The sequence below is a fragment of the Symphalangus syndactylus genome, chromosome 20 (assembly GCF_028878055.3).
Source record: "Symphalangus syndactylus isolate Jambi chromosome 20, NHGRI_mSymSyn1-v2.1_pri, whole genome shotgun sequence".
Taxonomy (NCBI): domain Eukaryota; kingdom Metazoa; phylum Chordata; class Mammalia; order Primates; family Hylobatidae; genus Symphalangus; species Symphalangus syndactylus.
In genome coordinates, this window is record NC_072442.2 from 37,396,008 (window position 1) to 37,416,283 (window position 20,276).

General features: G+C 51.7%; 1 protein-coding gene across 2 annotated transcripts in view; it reads left to right on the forward strand.

Annotated features, from left to right (window-relative positions):
* Positions 1 to 20,276, forward strand: part of HOXB3 (homeobox B3) — a 29,728-nt gene that overhangs the window by 6,648 nt on the left and 2,804 nt on the right. The window contains exons 3-4 of one of the 2 annotated variants that reach the window (XM_063628797.1): positions 16,334 to 16,421; positions 19,853 to 19,916. In XM_063628797.1, the coding sequence (XP_063484867.1) occupies positions 19,865 to 19,916 (52 nt within the window). In that variant the 5' untranslated portion in view covers positions 16,334 to 16,421; positions 19,853 to 19,864. Of the gene's footprint in view, positions 1 to 16,333; positions 16,422 to 19,389; positions 19,917 to 20,276 lie in introns of those variants that run through there. The other variant, XM_055258468.2, reaches the window with a different exon arrangement.

Below are 20,276 nucleotides of genomic sequence, written 5' to 3' on the forward strand. Positions count from 1 at the left end.
GAAGCGGCGGCTGGGGAGGGAGTCTGGTTGGAAAACGGAGTTGGGAAGTTTCCCAGCGTGAGTTGAGCGCTGACGGATTTGTGATCAGCCATAAAACTGGCGCGTTCAGATTCGTAAATCAATCTCGCCTTTCTCACAGTGTAAACGTTCGCTTTATCGGCAGCAAGAAAGTGCTCGGCTCGCGATCAGGCGCTTGTTTATTTGAACGTGGACATTCCCAGGATCCGAAAAGAGTATGGTCATTTTAACAGAACCTGCCGGCGTGCCTTCGTGTCATTTTGCTGTTCTTTTTCTTGTCCTTAAAAATTATTTCTCCGTTTTAGAGATTGCTGTCTTCCCACATCCAGCTTTTCTCTCTCCTCTCTCTGCTCTCTCTCTATTTTCATTTTAGACTTTAGCAGGGTGCTTTTCTTTGGAGCACCATTTTTAATGGATTTGTGGCCAGAACGTTTCAGGGAGTTGCCCTCGCTGGAGCTGGGAGCAGGGCCCACATTGGGATCAGGCTGAATTCAATACCAGTCTGTGTTTTGTATCTGGACAATCAAAGCTGACCACCTCCCCTACAGAGTCCAGGCCTGGCCGGCGCCCCCACCCCATGAGGCCAGAGCAGATTCCAGTGCTCTTGGCTGGGGCAGAAGCTGTGCAGCTGCCACTGCAGCTGGAACCTCCGAGGCCGACACCGGGGTGGCTGTTTCTTTGGGGCTTGTTAAGACAACCGGGTCCTCAATCTTCTCTCCACTGAGTTGCTTTTGGTTTAGACCCCTTCGAACAAGCTGGGGGAGACCCCTCAGACCCCTGCTCCCCTACCCTGAAGCTCATTCTTCCTGGATTCCCCGCCTGCCCCGGAGGCTGTGGTCCTGGCTGCCTCAAGAACTGCTGAGGACAGATAAGGCTGCAGCTTCTTCAGGAATGTCTTTTCTGCTTCCCTTTGCATCCCCACCCCCCACCCCATGCCCCGGCCGAGAACTCTGATTCTAGTTGCGTGTAACTGGTCAAGTTTGGGCGGAGGGTTGTTTTTGTTTTATTTTGTTTATATTTGAGGTGAATGGGTCTGTGTATGTCTCTCTCTTTAGGCCTAGGGAATAGATAGTCCCTGGTATTTAACCCTTTAACAAGCATAGCCATCCCCCATCTTTTTTCCCATTGATCAGCCTCCATTGTTTGTTGATTGGAAGCTCGGGGTGCTAACACCTGGGAAATAGGGATCCTGGGGCTGCCAGGCTGACTTCAAAGCTTTTCTTTTCCCTCCTCTCCTGTTCAAATCTCCAGCTGTCTTCACTGGTGGGTTTGGGAAGGGGGGGAAATGAGACAGAGTGTGACATAGGTAGAGAGAGGCTGACAGTCCAATTCTTTTGTGTAGAAACCTTAGTCCTAGCCTTTGTCTCTAGAATCTATTTTCAAATGGTCAGTCGCGTTTGATTTCCTATAGTAGTAACAACACAACAAGGAAAAAAGTCCCCCTTGCGGTTATTCTCAACTCGGGAAGCTCCAGAGTAATCTCTTCACCCTGTCCCTTTTTTGCCCCTTCAAAAGGTACCAGAAAAGATCAAAACGGGAATAAAGCCAGAAGTCCCATTCTTTATCCACTTATACCATGGACTTATGAAGTGTTTATTTTCAAAGTGGCTCCTTCAGAAATTTTGTCCATTATTTAGGAAGAGAGGGAGTGGGTCCCACTCGAGCAAATACCCCCAGGAGTTGGGGAGAAAATGGAGTTGGGGAGGGAATCTTAATCTTAAAGGATGCAGAGAGAAGAACTGGAAGCTGAGAAATCCAGGGGCTTGGAGAAGGGCTCTGAGCCCACCCCACCCCCACCCCCTAGACGCCCCTGCAGACTATTTCTGCACCTCCACCAACTAAGCAGAAGCAGGAGGAGAAGGGAGAGAGGAGAGGTGGGCTGTGGGTAAGTGTGTGTCCATGGGGGTTAAGGAGCTGCAGATATAGTAGGTATGGATGTGAGTGTGGGAGACAGACGGAGACCTCACTACTGTTCCATTGGTGGGTTGAGGGGGAACTTATTTTGCAGGAAAATTTCTCCTCCTGAAGGGGAAGGTCATAGTGGTCCTTTGAGCCTGAAATCGAAAGACCCCCTTCCCCCTCCCGGTCACGTGATTCATTAAATAATTAATGCCGAGGTTGCAGAATAGATATGTATTCGTCAGGAAAATCGCAGGCTCGGTCTCCCTGTTTCTGACGTGCAATTCAACTGTCCTTTGAAAAACAAGCCTGTACCCCGAGAAAAAAAAAGAGAGAGGGGGAGAGAGAGAGGGAGAGAGAGAGAGAAAAAGAAAGGGAGACAGCAATAAAACAGCCCCGCAGCCGGAGCCACACCGCGGGCTGGGGTATTGTAAGTAGAAGGGATTTCTCACTACCTACCGCGTCTTATATGTCCATGTAAATTTATTGTTTGTTATTAATGTTATTGTCGTAAAATGTGACAAATAGCCATCTTCATTTCCTGCCATTTCTCTTCACACGGTGCTCTGTGTGTTTATACCCATTGAGGCATTGCATAGAGATTTTAGGAATATTCTTCTTTTCTCTCTCTCTCCCTCTCTCTCTCTCTCTCCCTCTCTCTCCCTCCCTCCCTCTCCCTCTCTCCTCTCTCCTCCAACCCTTTTCTTGATTTATAGCAATATGGGTGTCAGCTTCTCAGCCGGCATGCCAGCCATTGTGTGTGTGTGTGTGTGTGCGCGTGTGTGTGCGCGCGCGTCTGCGTGTGTTTGTGAGCGAGTTGTGTTGTTTATGGCCATGTCTTCGATAAATCATTTTTCGTAGAAAATGATGTGGAAGCTGGGCTGTTTCTGCGGCCGGCCGGGAGAAAGTCGCTCTCGGAGGCACTTCCTCCCTCTCTGCTCTGCTCCCAGGAGTTGGTTATTTCAGACGATTTACAGTAATATATCAGCAGTTAATATGAAAGCTCTATAGCTGGAGGTCTTAAATTACAGCATCTGTGATTATCAATTAAAGCAAGATTTGTATAAATTTGGTAAACCAGAAATGCCTCATTGGCATATAAACCCAGTCAATGACCACGGTCTAATATAAAAATTATATTTGTGAGCCTCATAGAGCCAACATTCCTGCAGCAGCAGACAGAGCTCCATTTTTTAGCGGTTCCCCTCCAGGAGTTTGGCTTCGCCAACTCCAGCCCTGGGTGAACAAACCCAACTCTGAAGGCAGAAGGAGCCTTAGAGTAAGAGAGGTGGAAGTGGAGAAAGGAATTACTGGAGTTGAAGGCAAATAATTTTGTGATCAGTGGAGACCAAATCAAAGTTCTGTGCAATTGGAAAGGGATGGGAGGGGTTCCAATACATTATTAAAGCTTAATTTATAGGACTGATGTGTCTGGGGGGGTGGTCGAATGTGGAAAAGGAGTTACCCAAATTGGGGGAGACAATGGAGGCAAGCAGAGGGTGAAGGGCAGGGAAAGAAGCTGAAATCTTTGGCTCCCCACCCTCCTGGCTAACAAAACAAGGAAATGAATTCACACCCCAGGAGCCTTCCTTTGACCTACTGAAACAAAGAAAAGTTTCCTCAGCAGTGAGAGACTCTGTGTTTGGGGCTAAAGTGGGGACAAGTTCTCCGAAGTTTTTCTAGAAAAGAAATGTTCTAGGAATCAGGTGGTCCCAGAAAGTTGGGAGTGTTGGAGGATGTCGGGTGTGTTCTTGTAACTAAGTCCCCATCCAAAAAGGGAGCAAATGGGGTGCAGATTGGAGAGGGAGGGGAAGAGCCGTTAACTTTCTCCTATAGTTTCATGTGGAGGTCACAGTTCCTTCCTACTAGGGGAGAGGCTGCTGGTCAAGAGCAAAGCCAGAGGTGGCTTTGGGGAATGCTCTGCACTGTGCCCCAAAGTTGTGATGGATGAGGTGCAGAGGGCCAGAGCCTTCGCCAGCTCCAGTCCCAGCTGTTGGCCGCTCATTCCCTGACTGGAGCCAGGCCAACTGACTTTATAGCCACAATTATCTGTGATATTTAACTCTGCCTGCTAGTGTAAACCTTTGAGCAGGGAAGTTAGAGCAACGCCGCGCCCAGGTACTAATTATTCATGGCATCCGCTACGTGGAGTGGCAGCTTAGCCCCCAGTCCCTGCAGCATCCAGGAGCTCGCTCCCACGCTCTGCTCCAAGTGAACACTGAGTCTCATCCATGTTAACAAGGGATTCTTGGTGGGTGAAGCCTCCCAGTTCAGAAGTCTCGGTTGAAAAGGGTTTGGGGAGAAAGAGAAGGCCAGAACCCAAGGCTGGGATGGGTAGAGGCACTGTCTGACCTGGATAAAAGGAACTGGGGAAAAGTCTGGATTCAGGGGCAGCTTTGACAGCACTGGAGATTGTGAGGAGGTGGGAAGGGCCGGCAGAGGCAGCAAAGAGACCTGGGGCATAGGGGCTCCAAACCTTTCAGTCTCATTCCCCACCCACTCCTTGAGTGTTGGAGAATCCCACACACATTCAGTGTGGGAGGCAAGCATTTCTACTTCTCCCTCATCTGGAAAGTGTGGGGTGGTATAACTGTGAAGAGGGTGAGTTCTCCCTCAAACTGGTGGTCCAGAATTAGGGCAAAGTCTTGCAGTTTTTGAGAGAGTAAGGAAGGATCACTTCTTCCATGGGAAGAAGGAGGGACATGAAAGAGAAGGAAGAGGGTAGAATCATTTGTATTAGCTTCTGAATTCAGCATGCTTTGAAAGATGGGGAAAAAAAGGATCTGCTCTTTGGGCCAGCCCATAGCTAGCCTGGAGAGCCAGTCCCACAGGCCCCCTTCCCCGTGCGTTTGCAACTTCTCCTCCCCAACCCTTTTCCATCTCCCCTCCTGCTGCTACCTTTGCCTGTGACGTGGAAGTCTGACCAACCACCCCCACCCCCACTCCACCAGCTTTTCCTCTTTATTCTTTCAGCCCTCTTCAGGTCTTTGTCTCCTCTGGCCCAGAGGAGCGGAGGTGACACCGATACCCCCTCCCCTTCCCTTTCCCCAACACGCACAGACTCTTCCCCAGGAGACAAAGCAAGGGGACCATCCCTTGCCACCATTATCTGGTAAATCCCCGATGTGATGCCTAATGCCTTCCATTCAGGCATCTAGGCCTACCCCAAATCAGCAAGTTTGAAAGGACTTTGTTGTTTATATATACATTTGCTTCATTTAGCTACGAAGCATCCTGTCTCTTACCAGTCCTGCACCCTCCACCCCACTGATTTGCTTTTGTGTTGTTCAGGGGTTGGGATAGAATGCATCTGGTAGACAGAGCTCTAGGAAATCTGCTGACTCTGTCTTCTCCCCTAACACTCTGCTGGTATCCTCTCTATATAATTGCATTGTTTATCTCTGTGCCTTTAAGGAGTCTGGCTGCTAACGCTTTAGTGACCAGAGGAATTGGATAGAAAGATGAAGAGTGAGAGGAGGAAGAGAGGGACCTAGAGAGAGAACAAGCAGCAGGATCCCTTTCTGGGGTGGAAAGTCAAGGCTGAGCCCAAGGAGGTGATGACAGGGAGAGTGGAAACAAAGGCCAGTCAGAGGGGAAGGGAGGCTGTCCTGGAGGAAGGAGCCCCACAACTCACAAGGGGACACACACACAGAGTTAAGTGAGAAGAAGGGGAGTGGGAAGGAAACTACCCCCTTTGTCCCCTTCTCTCTAGAAGAGAATTTCTCTGGACAGAGTGTGGGTTCTCCCACAGAGGAAAGGGAAGAAGAGACTCAGCCTAATGGGTGAGCCCAGAAATGATTTCTGGAGACACTCCTAAATCCTTTGCAAGGCTCAATTCAAACTCACTGAAGACACTGAGAGAGGCAGAATTTGAAAAAGACAAAGGGGCTGTGAGAAAGGAACCGAGACAACAGAGATGGTTAGAAAAGACAGAGAGACCCAACACAGAAAAAGAGCCCAAACCCCTTGGGGAGCAGGCACAGAGGGAAGCCCCTCCAGGCTCCCTGCTCCCTAGCAGCCTTCTTTACAGGAAGCTGCCCAAAGCCCAGGCCATCTCAGAAACAACTGCCTCTAGAGTAGGCCCTTGGGGGTGCTAAATCAGGTGTGAGGCTGCTGTGGCAGGAGCTGAAGTGCCAGGGAATGGCCAAGATGTCCAGGACACTTCAGCCTCCACCATAATCACCAGCATCAGTAACTTAATCATTGGGACCTCCCCAAACAGAATTTCATCATGGGGGTGGGCGGAGTTGGGACCAGTCTTTCACACCTGGACCCTGGAATCCTTTCTTGGCTTTTCTTCCCTCTTGTGGGTTTGGTCTCTTTTTTCTCTAGGGACCTGGTGAAGTTGTTGATCTTCCAGCCGCCTAAGAACTTTCACCTCCATTCCACATCTCCCTCAAACTCCCAGCCTTAACAAGCGGATGCTTCCCCTACTAATCTCCTTCCTCCCCCATCTTACAGGAAAGAACAAGAAAAGGAAAAAGAGAAAGAAAGTTCCTACCAGCCTAAGCAGCTTTAGAAAACTCGAGGGAAAAGGGGAGATGCAAATCTTTCTCGCCCCTCTGATCCTTCCCATTGCCTCCTCCCATTGCTCTGTTCCCTCCATTGCCCCCCCTCCCTGTCCCCACTCCTGTCCTGCCCAGAACTCTCTCCCTTCCCCTCCCTTCTCTACCGGGTCGGACATATGGAACCCATTTCGCTGGTGACATTGAAGAGCCGCCGGTGTGCCCGCCTTCCGCCATGGCGCCCCCGGCGCTCCCTGCGCCTCGCCGTGCCCCTGTCAGTTGCCGCTCCTCTCGCCTGGCAACTTGGCCAGCTCTCAAAGCCCGAGTCCAGCTCGGTGCCAGACGAGCCTTGGGTTCCCGCAGCCCCGCGCGGCCCGGACTGAGTGGGAGCTTCTCAGGAAACGGGCGTCTGCCGCTCCCGGAGTGCCAGATCCGCGCGCTCCTGTGGCCCTGGAGGCCGAACAAAGCCGGGGGCGGGGGCGGGGGCGGGGTGGGGGCGAGCGCATCCGGGCCTCTCCCCCAGCTCGGCGGGACGCTCGGGGGTTGCTGGGGGTTGAGCGACTAGGATGCGGCTGGCTGCGGCGGCGGAGCCCCAGCCCGGGCCGAGGGTCCGGGGCCTGGCAGTCGGCCCCCGCGCGCACACAGCGCCCGGCCGCCCGCCGTTGCCCGTGCCCTAGCGGAAGACCGCACAGGTAAGTGTGGGGTGCGGAGCCGGGGCGCTCGGGGCCTGGCCAGGGTGCAGACGTGGGTGGTTGAGACCCCCGCCCCCAGGCCTCTGTCCTGGGACAGGCCGGGATCCGAATTGAAGACGAAGATGAGAGCAACTTTGAGAGGCAGGGTGGGGGCTTCAAGGGAGTAGAGGGACCTGGGGGTGGAGGACGAGTGTGGAGGAATGTGGAGCTGTTTGGGTGGGCGTGTGGACATGATCGTGTTAGGGGATGGGAGAGCTCTCCCGCTCAGAAAGGGTGTTGAGGCACAGGAGGGTTTTCCAGGGCAGTTGGGGGCTGTGGGTACTGAGGGAAATGTAAGGAGCATCTGCTAGCGGCAGTGGGGTTGGGGGGCGACCGCTGGGTCAGCTTCCACAACCCAGCTGCCACCATTGCCCAACCCTTTAGCACCTAGCGGGTTATTTGAAGCCAAAACTACAAGGGATTGCACTGAGGCTGCGTGTTAAGCCCAGAAGGTAGGAAAGGGGGTGATTTATGGCTTCAGAGAAGCTGTGTTTACTCCTGCCTGCTCTGGAAACCAAAAACCAAACAGAGCAGAGGCCAGAGAAGCCCCTCTCCTTGGAGTGGGAAGCGATGCCAGCCTGACGCACTGGGATTTATTTTCCCAGATGAGGGAGGATAGTGGGAACAGTCCCTTTGCAGGCACACAGTGTAGTGGGTGTATGCAAAGGGAGCGTGTAAGCAGGCACATATGTAGGTATGTTTGTGTGTTGTGTGAGTGCATCTGCACATTGGGAGCTGTATGTACTCCAGGTGGGGCTTTGCGGATGGGTTTGCAGAATCACTTTGTGAGCTGGGAGATTGGGAGCCAGGAGAGAGACCCCATGTTCTCTGGTTCTGGAACTCTGGGATGGGGTAGCTCTAGACACACTGCCCCTTGTCCTGTCCACGAAGTAGTGCTCTTTCCTGCTTTTTTCTTCCCGCAGCCACATGCAGCAGAGCCCACTTGGCCTGGCCTCCTGGCCCCTGCCCCTCTGCCCTTTCCCTGTGTGCCTCCTGTGTCTTCTGCCCACTCAGCTTCATCTTCACTTTGAATTTTTAACTTTGCGGTGGGAAGCCAAGGAATTAGTGAGTATGGCTGGTTGAGGAGGGGAGGCCAAAAGGAGAAAAGGCTTGGTGTGGTAGGGAAGATCGGGGAGATCCGTGGTTTGAGGCTGGACCTTGGCAGCCTCGTGTCCCACCATTACTGCTCAAATTCCCCCAAAATCTCTGGGAGTGGGGAGCAAGTGAATACAAAGACAAACAGAGTAAGGGAGCCATGCAGGAGGATGGGGGTGGGGGGAAAAACATTTTGACCCCCAGATAGTAATTTCCGCAGGCCAACTAGTAGCTCTTGCATTTCTGTCCAGACGCCCAGCTTTGCCTGGAAATTGTTTTGCATTAAATTTTCTCAGCCGCAGAATTATCTTTCCTCGCCTCCAGCTAAACTTGCATTTTTCCACCAGACACTTGGGCCCCGCACCAATGAAATCTGAGAGGAAGCTGCTGGGCCCTAAGTGGCCGTAATTTAATTGATTTTATCATAAATCATCAACTTGATGAAGAACCCGAGGTTTCAGTGAAGTAAATTGATATTAATGGGAGTTTCTTGAAATGCAAACTCGCTGCATTGTTGGGGCATCTTGAGCTGGGGAGGTAGATTACACGTTTCCCAAGAGCAGAGAGCAGAGACCTGGAGCCCAGCACAGCTTTGGGGGTAGGGAAAGCAAGCTTTGAGGTGCAGCTGCCGGCAGACCTATTTCTATGGGGAAGCACAGCAGAGCGTGGAACTTTGTCGTGAGGGACACAGTCCAGCCCTGTGGACCCTGCTGGCCATCTGGGAGAATACTGGTCTCCAACTGAGGGGGAGGCAACTGGGGAGGCTGGTAGGTGTATGGGCAGGGAGGGGGTCGGGTGAGAAGGCTCGGCTGGTACAATGGGTGCATTGATGCCTGGTTAAAAATTGCCAGGTTGAAACCTTCCTCCTTTAATTAGACAAATTAATTATTTACTGCTCAAGTTGCATTGTCTAAAAATAGCACTTTTGGTTTGGTAATGAGGGTAGAAAACAACCCACCCTACACACAGAAGAGCAGTAAAACCCAGTGCATGAGCCTCTATGGGGCAAGGGAGGGCCAGGCACTGGGTTGGTGCTCAGTGGTGGTAAGCATTTAAACCCCAAGAGGAAATACTCTGAATCTGGTCACGATGGTGCCCGTTATTGTCTGAACTCAGTTTATTACTTCTTATTGTCACTCACTTTAAATCAGCACATGGAGAATCACTAACATTCAGTCCAAAAAGAGACCTTAGAGATCATTTAGCTAAACCCCTTCCCTCCATACACATGCCTGGGCTTTACAGAAGGGGACACTGAGGCCCAAGGAGTGCCCTGCCTCATGTCACACAGCCAAGCTGGAACATCTGAAATTCAAGCCCTCCAACTCCCAAGCCTATCCCAAGTATGGCTCTAGATAAATCACTTCCTTGCTCTGGGCCTCAGTTTCCTGATCTGTAACAATGGCAAGAGTTGGACTGGACACTTCCTGATTTCTCCCCTGTTCTGAAATTGGGCACCTCTGTGTGTACCCACCCTCAGCAGGACAGTGCACGGGAGGCACTCCCTTGTGTGTACTGGAGCTCTGTGGGCATCTGGGTATAGAAGTTACTGCATGTTTATTTGCAATATTCAGAGTTTACATACACCCAGAGCAGTGGATGTTTACTCAGTCCGGCTCTAGGAAATCCACTGGAATCTGGACTATTCCTCCTTCTGAAGGTGCCCTTATTCTCAGCTGAGGAGTAGCCCTGAGGAGAGCAGTGGAACTAGAAGGCAGTGGAGAGGGGCCAGCTAGCTGGGTTGGGTTGAGATTGGCATTTGGAGAAGGGCTAAGGAAAGAATGTCTGGGCCTTACTGAGCAAGACCCTTTCCCTGCCAGGCACTGGGCTAAGGCTGTTGTTGTTCAGAGTGTGTGTGTGTGTGTGTGTGTGTGTTTGTGTGGGTTTTTTTTTTTTTTTTTTTTTTTTTTTTCTTGAGACGGAGTCTTGCTCTGTCACCCAGGCTGGAGTGCAGTGGCGCAATCTCGGCTCACTGCAAGCTCTGCCTCCCGGGTTCACGCCATTCTCCTGCCTCAGCCTCTCCAAGTAGCTGGGACTACAGGCGCCCGCCACCACGCCCGGCTAATTTTTTGTATTTTTAGTAGAGACAGGGTTTCACCATGGTCTCGATCTCCTGACCTCGTGATCCACCCACCTCGGCCCCCCAAAGTGCTGGGATTACAAGCGTGAGCCACCACGCCCGGCCTGTTTTTTGTTTTTTTGAGACGGAGTCTCGCTCTGTCCCCCAGGCTGGAGTGCAATGGCGGGATCTCCGCTCACTGCAAGCTCCGCCCCCTGGTTTCACGCTATTCTCCTGCCTCAGCCTGCCAAGTATCTGGGACTACAGGCGCCCGCCACAACGCCTGGCTAATTTTTTTGTATATTTAGTAGAGACGAGGTTTCACCGTGTTAGCCAGGATGGTCTCGATCTCCTGACCTCGTGATCCACCCGCCTCGGCCTCCCAAAGTGCTAGGATTACAGGCTTGAGCCACCGTGCCCGGCTTGTGTGTGTGTTTTGAGATGGAGTTTCGCTCTTGTTGCCCAGGCTGGAGTGCAACGGTGCGATCTCCACTCACCGCAACCTCCACCTCCCGGGTTCCAGCGATTCTCCTGCCTCAGCCTCCCGAGTAGCTGGGATTACAGGCATGTGCCACCACACCTGGCTAATTTTGTATTTTTAGTAGAGACAGGGTTTCTCCATGTTGGTCAGGCTGGTCTCGAACTCCCAACCTCAGGTGATCCACCTGCCTTGGCCTCCCAACAGAGTGTGGTTTTTAAGGTGCCCCCTACCCCAGCCCAGGGACTGAACAGTGGTTTCAGAGTTTAGATTCTGTGACAGCAGGTGCCCCCCTTCTCAGCCTCACCCCAACCCTGGGCCTTTGAGCCCTCCCTTCTTGGGAGGAGGCACACACAGGGTGCCACAGCACTCTACCAGGTCTCCTCTACGGTAGCCAGGACAGAAGGCCTGCAGGGTGGAAGACCCCCACTCTATACTTCCTTTTATTTTCCAGCTCCTCCCCCAGTTCCAAAGGAGTGGTGGCTTCTCAATTGCATGGTTGTGAGCAAGGAAATTTCTTGCAGGATCAGAGATGTGAAGACGCTAGCAGGGGAGGGGAGGTTTCCAGGCTGCCTTGGGAAGTGTGGTTTGGAATATGAATTCTGGGGAAGGAGGGAAGAAGAAGATGGGAAGAGATGGGAAACAACGTCATCTTTGGCGCTCTGGAAATCTTAGACACTGGGCAGATAATGCACTTCCTAAAGCCTAGCCCCAAACACTAATTTGAGAGGGAAAAAAAACAAAAGGGCTGGCAGGCCCAGACTCTGGCCCTGTCCCATTCTGACTTCGGAGTTTTATATTTGGAGGCAATTCGGAAGGCCTTTCGCTGATTGGTCATTAATCCACTGAGTTTTTGTCTGCTAAACAGAGGTCACTGGGAGAGGAACATCCAGTCTGTCAGGAGAGGCCCACTCAACATCAGGGACTGGGCCTGTTCCTCTTTTCCTGCTTCTCCCTCCCTTTCTCAGCATCCCCTGCAGCCCCCAAACTGCCCAGGATTTGCAGCCTCCCTTCCTCTGCCTTCTCTGCTCTGCCCACCTTTGTCTCAACACTTGCTGGGGGTGGAGTTTGCCAGGCTAAGGCTGAGCTTCTAGATGAGGTGGGAGCCCTGATTCAGATTGGGATCTATCACCACCAAGGAGCCCACCTGCCTGAGGCTCCCAACTCCAGCTCGCTGGCAGCACCGCCATCCCTTCATTAGCATGTTCAGGCGGCCTCCGTGGTCATTGAGTGGATTTCGCAGACCCTGTGGCTGCCCTTTTTGTCTTGCCACCCCTTCACGGGCTCAGCTGGGGAGAGGGCAGTGCCCCTACGCGTGGGGTGGGGAAAAAGTACAGCTTGGATTTTTCTTCTTCCACTGCAGCGACCTTTTTCTTCTTTTGATCCTCGCTATTGCTGAGCAGTGTCTATGCAGGTCTCCTCTTCGCCCTTCCGGGTGCCCCTTTGTTCCCTCCTGCTCTGGCTTATTGGAGAGCTGGAGATGGGGATCCAAATGCCAAGAGCCTTCTTCATTAGCAATTCCCACTTTACAACTCCCAGCTTTGAAATCTTTATTAATACTTAAGGGAAAATGGAGATTTGGGTGAGTGTGTGAACTTTACACCACTCTGCTAGGGCTACAAAGCTGGGCAGTGAAGCTGGAAAACAGTGTGGGACCGGGAACCCAGACAGGGCCAGGAAGAAACATATCGCCAAACACCTCGCCCCAGGTTTCCAGGTCCTAGCTCCCCAGCTAGCCTTTGGGCCAGGCAAATTTTGTGCTGATTGAGCCGGGGGCAGGATCCTTGACTGCCCCAAGTCTGAGATCAGAAATTGGTTTTAAAAGAGCCAACCAGTATGCCCTTATTGAGAGAATTTTTGTTTGCTACTTGATGCATTTTGGGGGAGGAGAGAAACAGGCATGATTCCACTGAGGTCTATAAGGGCGGGTAGCCCTTGATTGCTCCAGAGGGTTTAAAGTGCTCCCGTCGCCTGATACTGGGTACCCAGTGGGGTGGGGAAGAGAAGTGCCAGAGCGAGTGCTCTGGCTCCGAAGAAACGGAATGGAAGAGGAAAGGATGTCTGTGAAGAAGGGCATTTTCTCTAATCTTTACCCTTATTATTTTTTTACTTCATTAATTTATGCTAGTGTCTCTGTCTCTTACTTAGTTTTCCTCTTTTTCAATTTCTCTTTCTCCTCCTTTCTCTCTCTCTCTCTCTCTCTCTCTCTCTCACACACACACACACCCCACACACATAGGCACACACACAAAGTTTCCCAGGTTTCCCTCCCAAATCCAAGAAGAAATTGTTCCCTCTTCTGTATCTCCAGTCTGCTCCGAAATCATGGCTTCACTCTCAGGGATGATAAGCCCTTCTCCTGCTTCTCTTTTCCCAGATCCCAAAGTCTTCCCTCAGACTGCTCTGGCGTCCCCCACCCCAAGTTCCCTGCCCAAACTCCTCACTACCAGCCTTTATCCCCTGAAGTTTGAAAAGCCCCTGGCTAGCAGCAACACTTCAGTCCAAACAGGGGCCCTTAGGGGTGCCTGTTCCACCCTCTGTCCTCCAGCCTCCCAGCCCTAATCAGAGTGCAGCCCGCCTGCTGGCCAGAGACCTCTGAGAATGGAAGAAAAAAGGCAAGACAGAAACTAAACTGGGATCTAATTGCCTCCCAAGTATTCCAAATGGGCTCTGTACTCCAGAATTAAGAAGCCCCCATTCCATCTCCTACCGCATTTGGGGGTGTATGTCCTCTGAGATTTTCTCCAGGTTCGTTTTCTTGCTTCTCGGTCCTCTTTTTCACTCCCACCCCACTATGCCCCACTGCCTTCTGTAGCCCGAGGGACCACAAAGAATTGAGGAGGCTTGGGGAAGGGAGGGGTCTGCCGTTGTCTCTGGAACACTCCTCCACCCCCAGCTCAGCTCTAGGCCCGCTTCTCCTGCAGCCGGCCCGAGGCTGCCTGGGTGCCTTCTGGACTCTCGTGTTATTCCTAGAGGCAAAGCTGCGCAGTCCTAAAAGCGATCAGGTTCTCCTCTCAGTTTTACAATGACCTTCTCTAACCCAATGATAGTAACAGCTAGGACAGCAGAGGTTTTGAGGTACATTCTTGGCTTTTTTTTTTTTTTATTTTGGGGAGTGATAGAAAAAAAAAAAAAAAAAAAAAACCAAAGGTACTGGTTTCTTTAAGGGTCTGGAAGCCTCCCTGGCCTGAGTTCCCGATCCACCAGGCTCAAAGTTACATGGGGTCTGACCCTGTAGGTCTCTAACCAGAGTGTAGAGATCTCAGGATAGACTTTTTGCAGCCACATACTCAGGCACCCCTAACAGGTCTCTTTGGGGTTCCAGGCTGGCTTGAGCCCCAAGTCTAGGTCTGACTTGGATGTTTTATTTTCTTGATACTACTAACAAACACAGAAAAATACTAATAAACACAGAATAATAGCTACTAATAAACACAGAAAAATAGCTCCCACCCTCCATCCCCACGTCCCCAACCCGTGCTTCCCCCCAGAGGTCAACTTTCTAGGTAGGAGGTGGGGTCCTCAGGACATTACATTCTGAGGCTCTGCAAGTGGCTCCTGTTGCTGGAGGGCAGGAAGGCCATAGGTACCCCCAGTTTATCAGGGCCCCTGGAAACCGGCTGCTCCAAATCACCTGGCCTGACTTAGCCTTGCCTGGAAAAAGTAGGGGTTGGAGACCAGGGACCACTCCCTATCTCATCCCAAAGTAGAGCCTGTGAGTGGGGAGAGAGAGGGAATGTGGGAAGCTTTGCCAGACACCTCCAGCCTATGCTGGAGGGAACACAATAGCTGGAAATCAACTCTCACCTTCGTTGTCCCCAGTCCTGTTCCCTCTCCTGGTGCATCCAGATGGGAGAAGGCAAAAGCCACATATTCTAACCAGGAAATCACAGGGTAGTGCCTTATACTAAGTTAAGAGGACCAGTTTTCCAAGCTGCCTTTAGAGAAAAGAGTCAGCTTTCTATTTCATCCCCTAGCTCCGAGTCAGCAGTTAGGCAGAGTTGCAAACACTCCTGCTTTGGGAAATGTCCTGGTGCTCTTTTTGTCTTTTCCTTTCTCCCAGAATGACTATTCCCCACCCCCTTTCCCAAATCTGCAGACACCTACATTTTTGGCTCCTGTCTTCCTCCTACAGGCCTCCTCCTTGCCTTTTCCTGCCGTGCTCAAACACACCCTAAGAAAACTTTAGCTTTTGTGGCCTTCCTCACTTGTGCCAAGAGTCATAAATCTTGCAGGGCAGAGAGAAACAAACAGCGTTGTTCTGAATAATAATAATAACCATCTTCCATCTCTTCTGCCAGTGCATTTAAAATTAAGCCACCCTGCTAGTTCTTCTCTTCTTAGAAGTACAAATGTCCTTATCACCTCTTAGCCCCTTCTGCCTATTCAGAGGTGAGAATCATAACAGAAACTTATCCGTGAAGTTCTTTCAGCCTGTCTACTGCCAGCCAGTCTGGAGCTCAAGCTAAAACACAGAGTCCTCCTTTTGTCACCCTTTTCTCAACTCTCCTCCCCCTGCAAGATGTTCTGGGTTTTTAAAATCATCACTCACCGCTTGTTGTCTGTTCTCAAAAAGAAAAAGGGGGAGGGGTGGTTTTTTTTTTTTTTTAAAGGTCTGGTCTTTTTCTCTTCTCTCCCTTGGTTAGAGACTGGGCCTAGAGACTGGGGGGAGATTTGGGAGGAATAGAGAGGGTGTAGTGGAGGGTAGAAGCCGGGGCTGGAGACTCAGAAGTGTGAGGGTTGGAGACCCAGAACTACTTTCTAAAAAAGTCCTGGTGTTCCAATTGCGAATGAGTGCAGACGGGCACCCGGCACCCTCACCCCCGGGCCAGGCCTGCCTTTGACTCAGCCTCCAAATGCTACTTCTCAAATTAGCATAATGGTTCACTAGTGGGGTATGGGGGGAGCTGTGAACTTCACCGCCCTTCCTTGCCTTTGCTCGCCTCTTCTTCCCTGTCCCTCCAATCTAGATTTAAATTTTTACCTGTTCTCTAAAAAAAGAACAACAACAAAAAAAACAAACCCTCCCTTCTTTCCTTCTCACTCTTTTTTGGGGAGGGGGGTATTTTAAAATATCCCCCCTTCCCCATCACCACCATCACCTTCCCTCCTTATCAGGCATCTAAGCTTGCTAAAGGGGGAGAGGTGGGGGGGTGTGTGAGCTTGTGTGTGAGTGAGTGAGTGTGTGTGTGTGTCTGTGTGGTTTTTTTTCCCTGTGCAAAAGCAGAGGCCATTGTTACGGAGAGTAGGGCGTACCAGTCTTATAGGGCAACCACACTGTGGCGGCTTAGCCCTGCTGGAGCCCGGAGCTGGATTCTGGGGAGCTGAGCTGCCCGGCACCTTTCGGTCTTCTATTTTTTTTCCCGCTCCCCCACCCCCTCCCTCCTGCGCACCCCTGCTCCTAAGCCGAGTGAATTGAAGCGGACGCCGGGCGGCTCCTCTGGCCGGTCTGCCCCTCGGGCTCCCCAGCCGGGGTGGCTTTGCGGGGCGGGGGGGGCGGGAGGCGACGCAGCTTTAAACAGTGGTCTTTTTTTCCTTTGCCTTCAAGGAGGGGAGATTTCTCGCCTGCCGCTCGCGCTGGGGCTCGATGTGAATATATATTATGTCTGCCTGTTCTCCCCTCGTCGGTGGCTAAGGTAAGCTGGACTGAAATAGGCTATCAGTTTGTGAATGGCGGAGAGTATGTCTCAATGATTTATGGCCCATATGACTCCAATCTCGGTTCAAGAAGAGTTCACAAGCTTTAAGCTTCCTTCCACGCAGCGACTCTCTCTCTCCCTCCCTCCCTCCCTCCCTCTCTCTCCCTCTCTCTCTCCCTCTCTCTCCCTCTCTCCCCTCTCTCTTCCTGCTTCTGTCCTCTTTTCTCCTCTCTTTTCTTTCAGCAGCCAGATCCAGGGCTGAATTTTCTCCCCGGCTGCTAAGAAAGTCTCAACCTTTCTCTCTCTTCTTTCTTGTTATTTTTCTTCCTCCCATTAATTTTTTTAAGTTCTGGAAGATGGCCTATCCCCTCTCTCGGGGCTTCCCCAGCTATTGTTACTCTCCTGGCTCTCCCTGGGGTGTGCTTGGCAAGGTGGGATTCTTGCGGGGGGCTCATCTCCCTTCTCCAGCGAGACCCTGGGGGGGAGCCAGCAGCCACTGTCTCCCTCCCTCCCTCCCGAGGAGCCATATGGAACCTGAATTTTTCCAACATGGAGGCAAGGGAAATAGATCTGTTTGGCTTGGTAGAGCTGTTCCCCACCCCCTCTTGTTCTGGATCCCCGATCTCCGGTCCCCTTAGCACCTTTCCCTCTTCCCACTGTCCCGTCCGCCAGGCCTTGGCGCCCTCCAACCCGGAGCCCTGCTGAGCAAAGTCCCGAAGCGGAGTTTCTAAGGCGCCTTTTAATTCGGTTACCTCCAGCTCCCAAACTTGCTGCCGCCCACGGGGCTCGGCCCTCGGCCGACTGGTATGCTGGGGACCTGCCTCCGATAACCGTTTTGGTGTCCTGATTGCTTGCTCTTCTTCGCCTCCTCGGGCCATCGTAGGTGGCTGGTAGCTCGTCGCCAGTCGCCGCGGCAGCAGCGACCGGCCGAGGCAGCCTGGCAGCAGCAGCCAGGGACTACCCGGGTGCACAAACCTTCCCAGCCCTGTCTGCACCACCGGCGGAGTCTCCATTCTTTCCTATCGCGTCTCTGGCTCCTTCGCTTTCCACACTCGCCTGGCCTCCGTCCCGCGATGGTTTGGGGTTTATTGCAAGGGGAGCGGCAGGAATTTCGGCCCCAGGCGTCTAGTTAAATTATTGTTTTATTATTATTACTATCATCATCATCATCATTATTGCTGTAACAATCATTTAGACTAAATAAAGCCAGGGCCTAGCCAGCCAACCCCCTCCAACGTTTTTATTTCATTCTCTATCTATTAATAACAACCACAACTAATGCCTGTTAATTAATTCCCCTTTCAGCCAGGGCTGCTCGGAAGCTAATTTTGGTTAAATCAGCAGAGGCTAATGGTAATAATAATAAAGGGATTGGGTCAGCCTGGTCAATTGAACTCTGGTTCTCCCTGGAAGGACCTGCTGCTTTGCAGACCCATGTGTATTTCCAGAAACCAATCGGAACTCCGGGTTACACTGATTCCCTTTTGAGTATAAATCTGTGTCATGAAAAAGGGGATTTATGTGAGGGAGGGACTTTCTTCACCTGCACTCCTTTTATTTTATTTTCCTATGTTTAGTTTTCTTTGGAGTTGACCAGCTAGGCTGAATGAGATTAAAGTTTTCCAAACACACATGGCAGTATGGAGGTTTTATGAAAAGTGGTGGTGAAGAGTTGGGAGAGACAGAGGGAAAAAAATGCAGTCAGAAGTTTCAGAACAAATACACAAAATCCTATGTTAGTTTGAATCTTTATTTTTCTGGCACACTTTTAAAAGGCTGTATTAAAATAGTGTTTTGTTTTTTTTTTTGCCTCAGGGAACCTCAGTCAACAGGAATACCTCTGTTTCTAACCCAGAGAATAATATTGTTAAAATTGCTTTGTTAATTTTTTTTCCTCGGGAATAATTTTCTCTTTTGGAAAGCACTTTCCCCGTCTCAGTAGAAAAGTCTAGCAGTTGTAACTTCTTGTTTCGTATTTTCTTTGGGGGAAATCAAAGAAAACAGACGGTGAAGGAAAGGGTGGGAAAAATTAAGTCTCATGGAAAAAAAAAAAAAAAAAAAAAAGAGGTCCAGGGAGAGACCTGGGCCAAATGGTCACAGCACCAACTGGCGTGGCCAGGAAATTGAAACAATCCTGCTCCATCTGGGGGCCCCACAGGGCCACTGGCTGCCCGATCCCAGGTTTGGCTGAGCAAAGACAGGGGCCGGAGGTGGTGGTACCTGCAGCAGGGCCGTGGACAGATGAGTCTCGGTTCAGCTGGCTCTCGAGGTTAAAAATCATCAGGAAGTTTCTAGGTCAGGCTGTTGTTGTCTTCCTGGTGGGAGAGTGGTGGGAAGTGGAGAGGACACCTCACAAGAGAAGCTTCTCTGCTGAACTTGCTTCTCCTGTCTGTCCTTTTAGGAGATCCTTTGGTTTTCCTTCAGGCTAGACTTTGCTTGGGCAAGAGACCTAAACCGACTTGGAAGGAGGCAAAGGCTGGAAGCATAGAAGCCTCTGGGCTCAGAGGAGGGTGTGGATGATGCATTTATTTTGGAGTCTCCTAGTGTCCCCTCCCTTGAGCCATCCTATCCCAGAGTTGGGGAGGAGAGATAGGGAGAGAGGGACTAGGGGAGGTCAGGAGCTAGTGTACAGGCAGGAGAGAAGCAATGGCCTTTACCATAGATTCTACATCTAGGCAGTCTTGAAAGGCATATAGTCTTTATTTATTTATTTATTTATTTATGGAAATGAAAACTGGTGGGCTTTTTTTCTCAGCATCTGCTTTGGAGACGTTGGGGAGGGGAGAAGAAAAAATCCTATTGATGTCAGTTCCCTTTTCAGTTCCTAAGATGGATTCGAGCCCCAGTCCTCTTCTCCCCCTTGTGTCTCTTCTCTCGCCTCGCAGGTCAGCCGCTTGGAACAGACCCCGGAGGAGGGGGGCAGAAAGGGGAGGTGTGGGGGGGGGTGTCCGGCGTGTCACGTGACCCCCAGGGTTGCCAATGTCCGGTCCTGAGGGTATCAGGCCTTTCCAAGTTGCCACCCACTGCCCAGGCCTCACCCAGCGATGCAGAAAGCCACCTACTACGACAACACTGCGGCTGCTCTCTTCGGAGGCTATTCCTCGTACCCTGGCAGCAATGGCTTCGGCTTCGATGGCCCCCTCCAACCCCAATTTCAGGCCGCCACGCACCTGGAGGGCGACTACCAGCGCTCAGCGTGCTCGCTGCAGTCCCTGGGCAACGCTGCCCCACATGCCAAGAGCAAGGAGCTCAACGGCAGCTGCATGAGGCCGGGTCTGGCCCCCGAGCCCCTGCCCGCCCCGCCCGGCTCACCCCCGCCCAGCGCCGCACCTACCAGTGCCACTAGCAACAGCAGTAATGGGGGCGGGCCCAGCAAAAGTGGTCCCCCAAAGTGCGGTCCCGGCACCAACTCCACCCTCACCAAACAGATATTCCCCTGGATGAAAGAGTCGAGGCAAACATCCAAGCTGAAAAACAGCTCCCCCGGCACAGGTACCAGTTCTCTGCCTTCCTTGTCCTCAGCTTTTGTCGGAGCCAGGAATGTCACTGTTATTCTAGCACCCAGCCCCTAGGCGCCCACGAGGCTGCCTGGGAACAATATTAGGTGGCCGGCGGGTACATTTTTGATACCCCCACCCCTAATGACCCCTGACCCCGCCAAAACCCTCCTGCCTCTAGCCGCCCTCCACTGGAGCTTCTGAAAGCTCCAGAAGGCCCGGTGCGTGGCCTTAAAGCTCTTCCCAAGGCCACAGAGCCAAGACAAGGCGCTGCCGGGAGGATGCAGAATCGTCAAGGATTGATTATTATTAAGTATGATTACTGTGGGTATTAATCACAATCGCTTGGACGGCC